At 47.0% G+C, this 14482-nt stretch overlaps 1 protein-coding gene across 3 annotated transcripts in view; it reads right to left on the reverse strand.

Moving 5' to 3' along the window:
• Positions 1 to 14482, reverse strand: part of CABLES1 (Cdk5 and Abl enzyme substrate 1) — a 111542-nt gene that overhangs the window by 50257 nt on the left and 46803 nt on the right. For 2 of the 3 annotated variants that reach the window (XM_044243280.1, XM_044243279.1), the window contains exon 3: positions 8880 to 8972. In XM_044243280.1, coding sequence (XP_044099215.1) covers positions 8880 to 8972 — 93 coding nt within the window. Of the gene's footprint in view, positions 1 to 8879; positions 8973 to 13274; positions 13359 to 14482 lie in introns of those variants that run through there. The other variant, XM_044243281.1, reaches the window with a different exon arrangement.

Raw genomic sequence — 14482 nt, forward strand, 5'->3', positions numbered from 1 at the left:
TGCATACTTCGAATACATCTGTACACCTGAAGCACTGAAAATCATTTCTCTCTACAGCTCCATGCGGAGTCCCAGGATAACCTCCACGCTTCTTAAAAAGGCACGAGCGATAAAACCTGGCCTGAGGGTGTTGGCCCCGAGGTACTAGCATCCCCAGTGCATGGTTGACGTGCGCAGCTGCTCCCTTCCTCCTGCTGCTCACAGCACTAAGGAAGGTTCGAAGGAAAGTCGCTGGCTCAGCACAGAGGGCATTCTGGGGGCCATTTGGGGTCGGGAGTCTGAGTGAGGCCTGTGGATGGCTGAAGGCTTCTTCGGTCTGTCCACTCACAGCCCCCCACGCCTGAGGTTTCGCTGACGCCTGGTTGCAGACATAGATGGATACAAATAAAGATGCTTCCCAGCCAGCCCATGCTACTGGGGGATGGGGGTCCTGGTCTTTTAACAAGGAAAAGTTCCTCGATGGGAAAAGCATGCTTGGGAGGGGTAGATGTTGCACAGAGCCTCACAGAAGATGCTCGACATCTATCAAATCAGGTACATTTATTTCAGAAGAGACAAGGCAATGACATTTTTTTTTTCTTCAGAGAAGGTCGGTCCAGAAATTTGCTAGCAGCTTTATTTATTTTTTTTTTTGAGATGTGCCATTTCCTCCAGCTCATTTTTTCAAACTAGACTAGGCTGACAGATTGGGACTGATGAGATCACAGGCAAGGTCTTAATTTAGTTATTACCCGTCCCCTGCCTTCCCTCCAAAATTTTTAGTATAAAAAGGAAAGGCTACAACTTGACTTCGGTTACCATACTTTCCCCATCTGACTTTGGAAAGCAAATAAAGGGAGCTAAAATCTTTTATACCTTCTCCTTCCTGCTGAGTCCGCACTTTAAAGAGCCCACACTCCAGAGCTCACTTCTTTGTGTCCACCAGCACCTCAAAGTCTTTTTAAACCTCTTTGAAAATTCCTCCCAAAGGATGAGACAGCCTAGTCAGTCACTGCAAAGAACACCTCTCTGCCTGTTCAGAGTGAAATGACTCTCAAAGCGGAGCCGGGGGCAGGCGCTTCCAGCGGACTTGGCAGCCATCGCTTGCGTGCCATGCAGATGCCTGAAAACCAGAGGACTTCGGCGGAGCGCTGAATGATGCCACACGCCTGAGGAAAGGTGTCACCCACTTGCAATGAGGGCTCTTGCCTCCTATCATTCTCAAGAACAAACGTTCGACGCTCCGGAACTGGAAGCACCAAAAGAAAAGGACCATGATGGTTACTAGATAGAAATGCCCTGAAAGGTCACAGGCCACCTGCTGTCTTCAGTCTTCATGCTCAGAAGCTCCACTGTCTGCTCTGATGGCCCCGTTCTATCCAGCCAGCAACCCGCTTTCCACCAGCACTTGCTGGTCATCTGTAAGGGCATATCTCATCCCCGAGGACCAAGGTTTGTCTTCACTTCTGCTGAACCTCTCTTCCCCAGCAGACAGAGGGGCTCTCAGTAAAGATGCAGATTAGAGCGAACCGTGCCTGGCTTTTCTCTAACAACCAAGTGGCCCGCGGCCCCAACCTGCCAACTCCCCTCCTCATGGGATTCTCAGGGGCACCTTGTTCCAGATGCTCTGGCACGGGATCACTGGTCATCTCTCCTCTACGACAGAGGGTTTGCTCATACACTTGTGATAGGTTTTTGAAGACTTCAAGTCATTTTTAAATGTTTGTTTAAAAAATAAACCCACTTTTAAAAGATAATACACAATATACATATCCACTAATTTTCTGTAAGAATAAGGTTACCAACAAAGTCCTGCAATGCCTGCCCTTGACTTTTGGTTAGCCGGAGTACTCCTGCTCAAGTGCAAGCGAGACCATGCTGGTCCTCTACTGGGCACCCTCCACGGCTCTCATCAGGCTCACGATAAAAACAGACATCATCACAATGCATCCTCCAAGACTTCTCTCTCCTTCTCTCTACTCCTCCCATGCCAGCTTTCCTACAGTTCTGCAGGCACACCGCTCAGCCACGTTCCACCATTAGTGACTCAACTGCTGCTGTTCCACCTACCCTGAATGCCCTTCCCTGCTGGGAAAGCTCAGAGCTGGCTCCCTCACCTCCTTCAGACCTATGCTTGAAAGGTTCCCCACTGGTGTGTCTGGGTGGCTCAGCCTGTTAAGTAACTGACTCTTGATCTCAGCTCAGGTCATGATCTCAGGATCATGAGTTCAAACCCCACAATGGGCTCCGTGATGGGTGTAGAGCCTACTTAAATAACAAAAAAGGCTCCCCATCAGTAGGGCCTCCCCCACCCCCAGCCCACCTCCCCAGCTAGCCTGGAAGTCCTTGAAGCACAATCTTTGTCTGCTTTATTTATAGAAATATCCCATCACTACAAACGCCCAGCACAGGGCAGGTGCCAGTACCCCCAAAGGGACCACTCTGCATTCCACATAGTTAAGGAACTATTTATCTGGCACCTTCTGCCTGGACGCACGTCTCTTTCCCCAGAAATGATAGTTTATATACAGGCAGTTCAACGAAACGGACTCTGGCTGTTCCCATTCACTCTGTGTCATCCATCCTTCTGTGAGAAAAGGCCTGGAGAACCCTAAGCCACTGCAATGAGGCCATGCCAGTACAAATCCAGTGTTCTAAAACAGGACGCTCATGCTGACTTCAACAGGGCAGATGGGACTGACCCTGGCTGGGTGCGCGAGCGATAGGTTTCCCTCCATTAGGACAAGGTAAATGAGCTCACTCTATGGTTACAACACACTGTCAGGCTCTCTGGAAAACAGTGTCCGGCCAGATTCCAAGACACGTTTCACTTCTGAAGAGTCTTTACCCTGTACTGAAAACCATCACCAACCTCCATGACAGTTACCCCTGCTGACGGAACCACCCTGAGCTGGGTCTAGCATCTCCAGCCGCTGGGGAGCTGCGGTGCAGGTGGTCATCCATCACAGCTCCCCTCTTCTCCCTGCCTCTGGCCTCCTGTACGGCGCGTGGTGAGGCTTGCTAGCCTTGGCTCTGAGGAGCACTCAAGATGCTCTGGGGAAGATGGTGTGCCAGGCCCCTCAAGGTCCCCTTTAGGCAGCCAGCAGTCACTGTGTGCAGGGGCTCTGGCTTCACAAACCCCTAGCGAATGCTGGGCTGAGTGATAACGAGGAACAGTCTAACATGTTGTGGAGATCGAAAAATGTCACGTCTATGGCAGTCCGCTAATTTACTAACCTAGTTATTCCATCAGTGCAGAATTGAAGTTAACCTAACATGGCTCCTTAGTGAGGACATGTTGATGGCTATCAACCTCCAATCGTTTGGAAAGCACATGAACCATCTGTTTCCCAGTCCTCCCAGCTCTGCCAGCAATCCGCCTGAGGCCTGCCTGCTCGCTTGTGATGTTTAGGGCTCACCCACTGCTACCACCTTGGTCTCTTTTTGATTTTTTTAGGCAACATCTGCCTGGCAGTTGACTTAGAACTTCTTTCATTCTCGGTGATATTTTAAAGGTCATTTGTTGTTTCTAAATTCTTTCCATTCCCTGGGATCTTGGCCCCGAGGACTGGCACTCACTTCAAAATATAAGGCCTCTCTGTTCACTTATTCCACAATAAGTGGTATCTATTTACTGAGCACCAGTGGTGTGCCCAGCCCGATGCCTGGTTTAGAGTCGACATTTCACAGTTCCGCCGGGTAGGGCAGCGAAAACGAGGCCAGCGGCTGACTTCTGCTCGGTCCTTCTACCATCAACCTCAAGAAGTTAACCATCTCTCCCTTCCCTCTTCTGAATGTGGTTTGAAAAGCCCCAGGGCTATCGCTGGTGTTTTATTTGATTGTGGCAAAATACATATAAAACAGAAAATAAATCAACCACCCGTAGGTGTACGGCTGGCCGTTAATAAGTACAGGTGCAAGGCCGTGCCTTCACCGCCACTGCTTCCAGAACTCTTCCATAACCCCACACAGAGGCTCCATCTCCCTTCACCCAGTCCCTGGCAATGTTGATCTGCGAGTGTCTCTCTAGATTTATCTCTCCCGGATACTCTGTATAAATGGAATCATACACTCTGTGAACTTCTGCGTCTGGCCTATTTTGGTCAGCATGATGTTTTCAGGGTTCATACCTACTTTATCAGGCGTGTTAGCAGCCCTTTCATCCTTGATTACGGCTGAGTATTATTTCTTCGCAGGGACAGCCCGTATTTTGTTTATCCGCAGACACCCGCTGATGGACACTCAGTTTGTTTCCACCTTCTGGCTGTTGTAAACGGTGCTACTATGAACACTAGCACACAACTATGAATTGAACTCCTTTTGTCGATGCTTTTAGGTATACACTGGTAGTGGGATTGTTGGGTTATAGGATAATTTTATGTTTAACTTTTTGAGAAACTGCCAAACTGTTTTCCATAGCGGCTACACCATTTTACATTCCCACCAGCCATGTACAAGGCTGCCAGTTATTCTTCCTTTTCCTCAATTCTGACTTCACTCGGGACTTTAGGGCTCCTCAAACTATTCTTCCAAGCTTACCTACTAGTCTGGGCCTCTAGCAAATAAATTTTTAAAAGAAGAATTCAATAGTTTTCTCAAAATCCACCAGGACATATTGTCTTATAATATTTAGATTTTTAACCTCCCACCTCTCCCTTTGATTACAAAAACGAGCTTTGCAATCTGATGCCTGGATCTGGATTCTACCCCTCACTTTCCAGTCATGTGCTCCAGCTTCCTCCTTTGTCAACTGGGATGTTGAGTGTTTTCGTTTACTATGCCTTCGGTAACAAATCACCACAGTCATTAGCTTAGAATAAGAGTCATTATCTTATAACTCTGGTGGTCAGAACTCTGAAATGGGTCTTACAGGGCTAACATCGAGGGGTTAGAGCCAGATCCCCTGAGGGCTCAAAGAAAGAATCTGTTTTCTTGCCTCTTACAGCTTCCGCCCCAGTCCTTGGCTCAAGGCCCCTTTCTCCATCTTCAAGGCCAAAAATGGTGAGTCTTTCTCACATCCTATCACTCTGACATAGACTCTGCTGCCTCCCTCTTCTACCTTTAAGAACCCCGGTGATTACCTGGGCAAACCTAGATAACCCAGGATCGGCGAACTCAACTCCCCTTGCCATGTAACCACAATTCACAGGCGCCAGGGATACGACGTGGACATCTCTGGCTGGCATCATTCTACTTAACACAGTAACAGCAGTACCTTTTTCTCAAGGTTTTTTCTAAATTCTTTGCATTCCTCGAGATACATAGTTCTGAAGACTAGAAGTCACTTAGAAGATCTCTCTACTCACTTACTCAACAAATACCCACTGAGTTAATGAAACAAAGCATACAAAGTACTTAGAGCCTGGTACCCAGTAAGCACTTAATAAATGTTACCCATCATCACTGTATGATCCACGTATTTTATAATCCCTTTTGGCCATGGGATTGTAGCCACAAGAATCCACTTCATAGTCTAAACGTTCTGGGACCAGTCTTCCTAAAACCCAGCCAAGCACTACCTTTTTTCACAACCATCAAGTCCAACACAACTTTCCCATCACTAACCTGTGTATGTGTTACAATAGCGGAACCGGAGCACGGCGGCTCCCCTCACCATGTCCCCTGACCGCGAGGAGATGAAGCACAACGTGGGGCTGGTCAAGAACTCATGATACCATCTGGTTCCAATAGCAGAGCTGAAGCTTCCATCACTGGGTCTCTAACCTGTGTCCAGCCTGCAGCCTTCAGCCCCACCTGGCTCAAGGGTCAGCAACATGACCCCGAAACACGCTGAGCTTGGTGCTCTGTACTTTACTCGCACACGAAGCCTTCCAGTAGGTCCCCAAGGCCAGCTGCAAAGAATTCACTAATTTTGAAGAAGGTGATGATAGGTTTTCCTTCAAGAAGAGTCCATCCTCCATCAGAACCACACCTTTTACTGAAGGTGCTCACCTCTACTTCAGATGTTGTTGAGATTCCTCTAACGTCACAGACAGAAGTGGGAGAACATGAAGCTGGCCGAGACCCCAATGTTTGTTTCTAAGCAGCTACCCTGACATTGATCATTATGTCCACCTGAGTTTGATGTAAGTGTTGTCTTTTATCATATTTGGTCCTCAGTTTTTATGATTTTTCTCCTTCCTGTTTTAAGCTGTTTTTCCATACTCACAGGTTGGCAATGAATCCCAGAACAGATGCTTCCTTCCCCTGGTGTCAGCTGCACTAGTCCTTGCTGAGCCTGGAGCCCCAATTCCCCTCCATGGTGGTGGCTCTGTCACAGAGTCAGCAGGCCTGGGGACAGAGCAGTCTCCATATCGAGGTCTTCAGTCCAGAGTGGCAAGTAGGCCCCAGGTCCAGCCTGCAGTCTTGAGAGTCTGGTGTGTGCCCGTCAGAGATCATCATGAAGACACTTGGCTTGAGTGGGAACCGCTGTGAGACTGGGCTTCAGGACTCTGAAGGGCCCTTCTCCGTCCCCTTCCCCATGTACAAGAGGCAGGATACCACTACTCAGGCCATTCCATTTGCAGTCCAGATCTTCAAGCTCTCTAATGAACACCTCTGGCCTTAACTATAAAGCCTCAATCCTTTCCAACCCTAGCAGGCAAACCTGAGCTCAATCCTCACTGCAACAATGCGCCCTCTGGTGTTGTGCCACACAGGTGCCTTAGTACACCCAAGGTGGCAGAATCGTAGACCCCTGCCCATGCACCTGCCCCTCCCCTCGGAGAGCACGACCAGGATCCCTCCTCCCCACCACCGCTGGACTAGAGCTCATCCACATGTCCCTCTGTGGGGACAATCCCATGGCTGCTGCCGAGCCGAGATGGGGGCAATTCTCCTTCCCTTTCTCAAAACCCTAGGTCACATCCTCCCATTCATTAGCTCTTGACCATAATTTCCTTCTGTCATCTCAGAAACCATATTATCTTCCTTGTATCCCCTCAGGTTGTTTCTTTCATCTAAGGACAATCCAGCCTTGCCAATAACGCAGAGGAAGAGAGGAGAGCACCTCCAGCCCTATTATTGTCCTCTGGCACAGAAGAAGCTGCTCTCACCTGGGCAGATACGACCAACTGTGGCCCAGCCCATAGCCTGTGGGTCCCACAACAGCTCTTAGCTTGCTTTCCTGCCCTAAATTCCAGTTCTCAGATCTTCAGATAAGCTAATAATCCTTCCTGGCTCCTTCTGAAAATTTCCCAGCAAAACTGCTAGCAACTGCATGCTTTCTGGACTGTTTATGCTGTTCCTGGGTCAAGGGTGTGCCAGGAAGCCCAGCTCTGTCCTGTAGGCCGGCAAGCCCATCGGCCCAAATATCTTCCTCACTACATCCTCTCACTACAGCAGGCCAGGAGCTTAGCTGCCTCTGCACCCTTCCACAGCATCAGTACCCCCAGAGGTGGGCAAACCTACTCCTCTGGCCCACTCCTTTGGTTCTGTCTTGATTTTATTTGGGAATTAAAGGCTATCTACGTTTATTTTATGGTTAAAAATTATGACAAGAACACAATTGCAAATAAACAATGATTAATTATACTAAAAATGGCATGAGTGAGGTTTCAGTTCGGTAAGAGCCTCAAAAGAAAAATAAAACAGGATGGTTCAGGAAATAAGGCACAATAACTGTGAGAGTGAGACTGAGTGAGAGAGATTCAGAGTATTCGCTTTAACAGATGACAGCTGGGTAATTTTAATTAAAAACTGTATTTAAAATAGGAATATACACCGACTACACAAACCCTAGTTGATGAGGGAACTCAGTTCTGCTATTCTGAAACCACTGAAAAGCTGGAAAATTATGTTCCCTATTTCAGTTGGTTTAAAAAAATAGGTATTAACTTCCAAGAAAACAAATCTTTAAACTCTATAATCATTGGTGGTATCTTTTGGGTTGTACAGTGCTATTTTATACCAAATTATAGACAGGTGCGCTAGGCCTTGGTCCATGCGTCTAACTCAAGACTTTTTAGCAACTTTCATTTGATATGGCTCAGAGATTATTAGTGGGGGCTATATGGTTTTCTGTAAATCCAGAGGCACTAAAACAAAATGGTCCTTATGGCAGGACCTCTGCTCTAGGGTGGTGTCTCTAACCTTCCCATTCACAGGGAACACTTGGCAGGTCACAGGTCAACGGGGAGGAGCCTAAAGGACATAGGTTAATGGGGGAAGAGCCTAAAGGGTACAGAGCGTCAGGGACACTGAGGTCTTGTAGCTCTGTTTCCGTGGTGCCGTCAAAATGCTGTGAGTAGACTTATCTGCAACAAGAATCCGACCTATTTGTTGCCAGGAGTTTTAATATCAGGGTTATAGAAATTTCCATCACAGTCACTTTCATTTAATAGCACTTTCCAAAATAACAATGGAAGAACTGGAGAGACATGTGCTCCAGATCTCAGTAGCCCAGGAATAAAAATCGGTACCCAAAAAGAACCTGCTGGCAAATTTGTCATTCTGCTCTCCTACAGAGCTCTCAGAGCCAGCACCAAAACCAAGTTCAGGCACAGACCAGGGGGGATATTTACTGACCAGAGCATACAGCCCTAGTGAAAAAAAAAGAAAACCCAGCAAAGCAGAAAAAGAAAAAAAACAAAAAACAAAAAGTAACTTTTTCTGTTAGGTTTTCTATAAAAATGTATTTGAGTGCAATTAGATAGATAGTCCATTAGACAATCTCACTGAGCCTTTAGTCACTATCAGGGAGCATTATTTTCTGTAGTCTTCTCTAGACGTTTCTAGTGGGAGTGGGGTGGAAAACAGTCTGTTTGGGATGGTTCTATGAGGTCCTGTTTGTGTGAACAGCGTGGGATTCTCTGGCCAGGCCAACAGTCCTCCCACCCATCGTCGCTGGAACACCTCCTACTGCAGGGAGGCTGACAGGGCAGCTCTCGCTAGCGTGGTACCTGCCATTCCTGGTATCGTGCTGCCGCATGTTCTTGATAAAATGAATCTTCTTAAAGTTCTTTGGTCTGGGCGAACCTGAGAGAGTTCGACATCTGAAAAATAAAGTCATTTCAAAAACACGGTCAGTTGCTTCCAGGACAGCTGAGACATCTCCACACAAAGACAGGAAGGAAGACCAGACAAATGGTTTGAATCACCCCGAGGATAATGAGGACAATACGGCTAGAAGCTTTAAAAAAAAAAAACACCAACGAAAGACAACTTCCTTGATAATCCTGATAATCATTTATATGGGTCTCTGGAAAGCCAGCTAATGAAAACTATTGTCCTCAGTTACAATAACATAACCCCCACGGATTCCAAAGCCATTATTCTTTCTTGTCATCTTAAAAAGAATGCTCCTGTATCAACACTGGTAATGGGAACAGAAAACTGTAAATTTAAAGAATTTACAGGGGGAAGAAAAACACTGGAAAATTTAGTTTAAGAGCAATGCCAAATCATTTTTCTTCCATAGCAGGACTCTGGCCTGAACCACCTGGACGGCTGTTCCAGCTTAACTTGCTTAACTTGACTACGCCTGGAAGTCATGGCTTTACTTTGAAAGGGCAGCTCTTTTATTTCTTTTTTTCCTCAATATTCATTTTTAAATGAATATTTGTTGAACAAAATGACTTGGATTCCAAGTTACTTTTTTCCTGGAATATATGACACTGCTTGCACTACAGGACTAACAACACACCACATGCTACAAAGATCTTGTTTGTGTATTTTTCAAAGTTACCTGGCAAACTCTAAAGTTATACAACTGTAACAACAAGAAAAAGGGCAAGAAAAAAAAAATCAACAAATAAGTCTGAAATTTGGTCCTGTCTTCAGAAAAGGAGCTGCGACGTCTCTGGGTTTCTGCTACCCTTTTTTTTTTTTTTGTCTACTTAAACCTGTCTGGCCAAGGCCCCAAGGGCGGGCTCCTGCCATGGGGCGTGGGTACCTGGGACCTTAGGCTTCCAAGAGTGAGTTTTGGAGCAGTACTGCCTGGCTTCCCAAAGCTATGCTGAGCTCTGGGCTGGGGCCACCACCGATGGTTGGTCAGTTCTGAACTCTGAGGCTTCAGGTAAGACTGACAAGATGACCCAACAAGGAGGTACAGCTGAGGGCTGGTGGGCCATGGGGGCATGCTGGGGTACAGGTGTGGGCAACAGGGAGGGTCACAGACCTGCACAGCAACTCCAAGGGAAACTGGGTGCTGTCCCTGGCCCAGATGTCAGGTGTATGTTTCCCCAAGCCCCCTCATTCACCCTCTAGTAAAGACCCAGTCTTCCTATAAGCCATTCCCTGAGAATGCAGGGAATGATTTTTTTCCCCACTTAACTTGGAAAAAACAACAACATATTGAAGTGAATGAGTGCCGGCTAAATAAAGCAAAGACATGGTATCAGATGGGGGAAAATGGGGGTTCCCCAGTCCTTGGGTCTAGAGAAGGGAAAGTCCCCCTTTAAGTCATGTCCACCACATCAGGGCAGGGTCCATGGTCCATGCACACCACCCATGTGGGCGTCAAAGATACTCCAGCAGAAACCACGGTCCTCGCTGCCTCCAGCCCCAAACTCACCAACTCTGACACCCTATCACTTGTAATATATTTCAGATCCCTCCTGGCCTTGTTGTGAGGAACAAACGCAATGTTATATACAAGAGATTCACAAACTGTCAGGTGACAAATTCCAATCCATCTGTACAAACAAGTAAGTATTTGTATACAAATCTCAGTGTTGTGATTATTAACATACCATTAACTAGAAAGCATGCATAGTGTTACTATTTGTTTCCTTTATTCTTAAAAATTGTAGCTATCACCACTGGTCCTGAATTCCTGGTTTTAGATTCTTTCAAAGACCTTTATTTAGTTGATGTTTCCTGTGGCCTCCACTCAGGGTTTGAATAGATAGCACCCATCAATCCCCCTTCCCACTCCAAGTTTCCAAACTCAGAGTTAGTCTTTAAGAAGGTTCTAGAGACATGTAGCTACTGGAGAGAACACAATCTCTGAAAGCATAAGGCTATGCTTCCACTGGTTTCTGGAGAGGGCCAAGTGTCCAGCAGTGTCCTCACACCCTTACCCTGCTTCCTCCCAAATAGCAGAGCTTCCTGAGTCAGCCAGACTGAGGACAGTGGGCCAAGGGCTCTGAGGGTAAAGGATAGGTATTCCTGCCCCCCAGCAGCCGGAAGCTGGTACCCTTCAGGTTTAAGCACAAAATTCCTCTGCCTCCTGCTAGAACTGGAAGTTGGCAACAGGGCCACAGGTGGTTGTTGGCACTGACAGCAGAAGGAGGAGGCACCAGTAATCACTAAATGGTGCAGTAGCCAGTACCTATCAACCCAGACAGGCTGGAAAACAGGGGCAGGTGGACATGGCTGGCACATCTGCCACCACCAAACTGAGGTTTTTCTGGATACCTCGTAGCAATGTCCTGGGCCTTAATAAGGGTACCAGGTCACCACCAGGCAGGTGCAAAGTCCAAAGCCTCTCATTAGGAATACGTAACTCTTGGAGTTCTAGGCAGGTGCAGGACACTAACTTACCAGCAAACTGTGATATGCAAGAGAAAAGCGAGACTTTGAAAAAGAATGTATCAGCCCACAATTTTAAGGGCATATGCTACTAATCTAGCCCCTCCTTCAGTAAGTTGTGTGTTGTCTTGCATTTTTTTTTAAACATTCAACTAAACCACCAGGGAACCTAAAATGTTTTAAAAGAGAACTGTGGCATTAGCAACAACTGCCAAGGAAACTGGAAGACTGAGCCCTCAGTTTGTGGCAGGTTAAGCAAAGAACGAATTAATTTCAGTATCCATTTAAAAACATACATCTTAAATGATGCAAAATTAAATTAGGATAGAATTAAATTAAAAACTAATTTAATGAAAGATTAGCTCTTTCTTGTTAGCACTGATTACAGCCTACACTTAATTATGCAAAAGGTTTTTAATAGATGCCTTGCAGCCATTTGTTCAATGTGCTGAGTTTGAAAGCAAGCTGGGCTAATAGCCTTCCGCCCCCACGGTTCCCAAAACACTTCAGTATCCTTACTGGTACATTCATTTCACAAAACTGCGAGCTAGAAAGGACCTCAGAGAACAGTCAATTTACCCTCCCATTTTACAGATGGGAAAATTGAGGCCCCAGAGAAGCTAAATAAAATGTCCAAGGCCCTGTAACCAGTTAGTAGAAGAATCAAACCAAAAATTCAGGACCCCAGACGCCCAAATGAATATCCCTTCTGCTATACCATGCTAATTTTATTTCCGAGAAATAAGTACATTTTTAAGTTAGTTGTTATTCTTATTCCTATTGTAATTCCACACAGCATTACATTAGTTTCACATGTATAATATAGTCATTCAACAATACTGTACAACACCTAGTGCTCATCCTTTCTAAGTAAATATTAGAACTTTGGGGAAAAAAAAGTCTATTATGGAAAATAAAGCCTTCCCAAACCACCCAAGTTCCCCTGGTTTCAGACTTGTTTTTTAAATGTTTATTTACACAAGATTTGTTGGAAATTAAGTATTCTGTAAGTAAGAGTTGGGTAAGTTATAGCTAAGGCAGATAAGCCCTTTTTACTGTGGTCATTTGTAGTATCCGACAACGAAGGGTAGAGGGCAGAAGATCAGCCTGGGTGGACTCTGGAAGGAAGGTACAGAGGTGAACATGCGGCACGTGACCAGGCACACAGCACGGTACTCCTCCTCGCCCTTCTCCCCACCCACCTTTAACCACCTGAATCCCTGAGGACAGAATAACATATTTTTACCTGGTTTTTGCTGACTCACAGCTACCACACTGTTTTAACTGAGGCTTCTCACAGCCTCTGGACACACCAATCGCTTTTTTTTTTTTTTTTTTAAGATTTTATTTATTTATTTGACAGAAATCACAAATAGATGGAGAGGCAGGCAGAGAGAGAGAGAGAGAAGCAGGCTCCCTGCTGAGCAGAGAGCCCGATGCGGGACTCGATCCCAGGACCCTGAGATCATGACCTGAGCCGAAGGCAGCGGCTTAACCCACTGAGCCACCCAGGCGCCCCACCAATCGCTTTTTAGTCCTATTCACTGATCTCTCCATTTGTGGCCAAGAGTGACCTTAACCTGCTCCAATACCAAAACCGCTCACAGCCACCTGAGAATATTTTTCCTCCACTTTCGAGGATTACTCTGGACCAGAGCCAGCTCCCTAAGTGGACTTTTTGTGCAGCTTTTTACAGGACTACCTAAGGAAACAGCCTTCTCCCAACATTTAATAGTAAGGGAAAGAAGAACACTCACACCCAAGCCACATTAGTCACACAGTCACACGCCATTCACCCTAAACGGGTCCCAGAGATTACGTACATTTTCAGAAAGACTTTGAAAGTGGAAATCGGACCGGCCGGCCCTGACTTTTGTCTTTGCGACATCAGCAGCTAGACTCCGCTATCACCCAATACTTTTGATCGGATCCGCCACCGATGTTCCAGCTTCTAGCCAGGTAGTCCATGGACAGGACCAACCCGGGAGCAAAGCCCCAGGTTGGGAAGGAGCGGACTCCAGGGTGAGAAGCCTCGGTCCACAGAGGCGCTCTTTCAAGCTCAAAAAAGGAGCCCACACTCCCGAAACTGGGCCAGGAACCAAAGCAAAAGGTGTGCGGACGTGGATACCGGAAGCTGGTCTAGCCAATAGGAGCATACGTTCTTCCATGGGCCTCCCTGGGCGCAATCCAGGCGCATGCCCTGTGAAGCCCTGGCGCATGCCCTGTGAAGCCACGGCGCATGCTCTGTTAAGCATCCGTGTCCCATCCTGGCTCAGTTCCTTCTGCCGGAGGAGCACCCCGCGACCAACTGCGCTGAACGCCACGACGACCGAAGGAGCTATGCTGTGTCAATACTGTCTCCTCCACTCAAGAAGGGCCAGGGGAGACCAAGGCACAGATGGGGGTGGGCGGGGAGGTGCACGATGAGAGCAAGGAAAGCTGCCGAAGGCACAGCACAGTTCAGCAACTGCTGTCTCCCAAACACCTTGCAAGCAAGCACCTTCCCAATCCCAGCGGAGAAATCACTGTCAGCCCAAGGAAGCCCTCACAGCTATCCCCACTGAGTTCCCCCAGCAACTGGTGATGGAGTCATGTGGTGGGCACCTGCTAATGAAATCCAGGATCGTGATCACTATGTCACTGCGCCTAAGAAAGCTGGGACAATGATGAGCTCGTCTTCAAGCAGCAGCTTTCCCATTGCAAAGGAAACAGCACGCAATCCACCACGCAAACTGGGCTTTCCCAATACATAATTGACATTTAATACTGCTCTAGTGGTCCTCAGACTTGGTGTTTCCAAACTATGAGTCTGGGGATCAGGCCACCATTTAAAAAGATTAATTCTGGGGCGCCTGGGTGGCTCAGTGGGTTAAGCCACTGCCTTCGGCTCAGGTCATGATCTCAGGGTCCTGGGATCGAGTCCCGCATCGGGCTCTCTGCTCAGCAGGGAGCCTGCTTCCTCCTCTCTCTCTCTCTGCCTGCCTCTCTGCCTACTTGTAATCTCTCTCTGTCAAATAAATAAATAAAATCT

The sequence above is a fragment of the Neovison vison genome, chromosome 3 (genome assembly GCF_020171115.1).
Source record: "Neovison vison isolate M4711 chromosome 3, ASM_NN_V1, whole genome shotgun sequence".
Lineage (NCBI taxonomy): Eukaryota > Metazoa > Chordata > Mammalia > Carnivora > Mustelidae > Neogale > Neogale vison.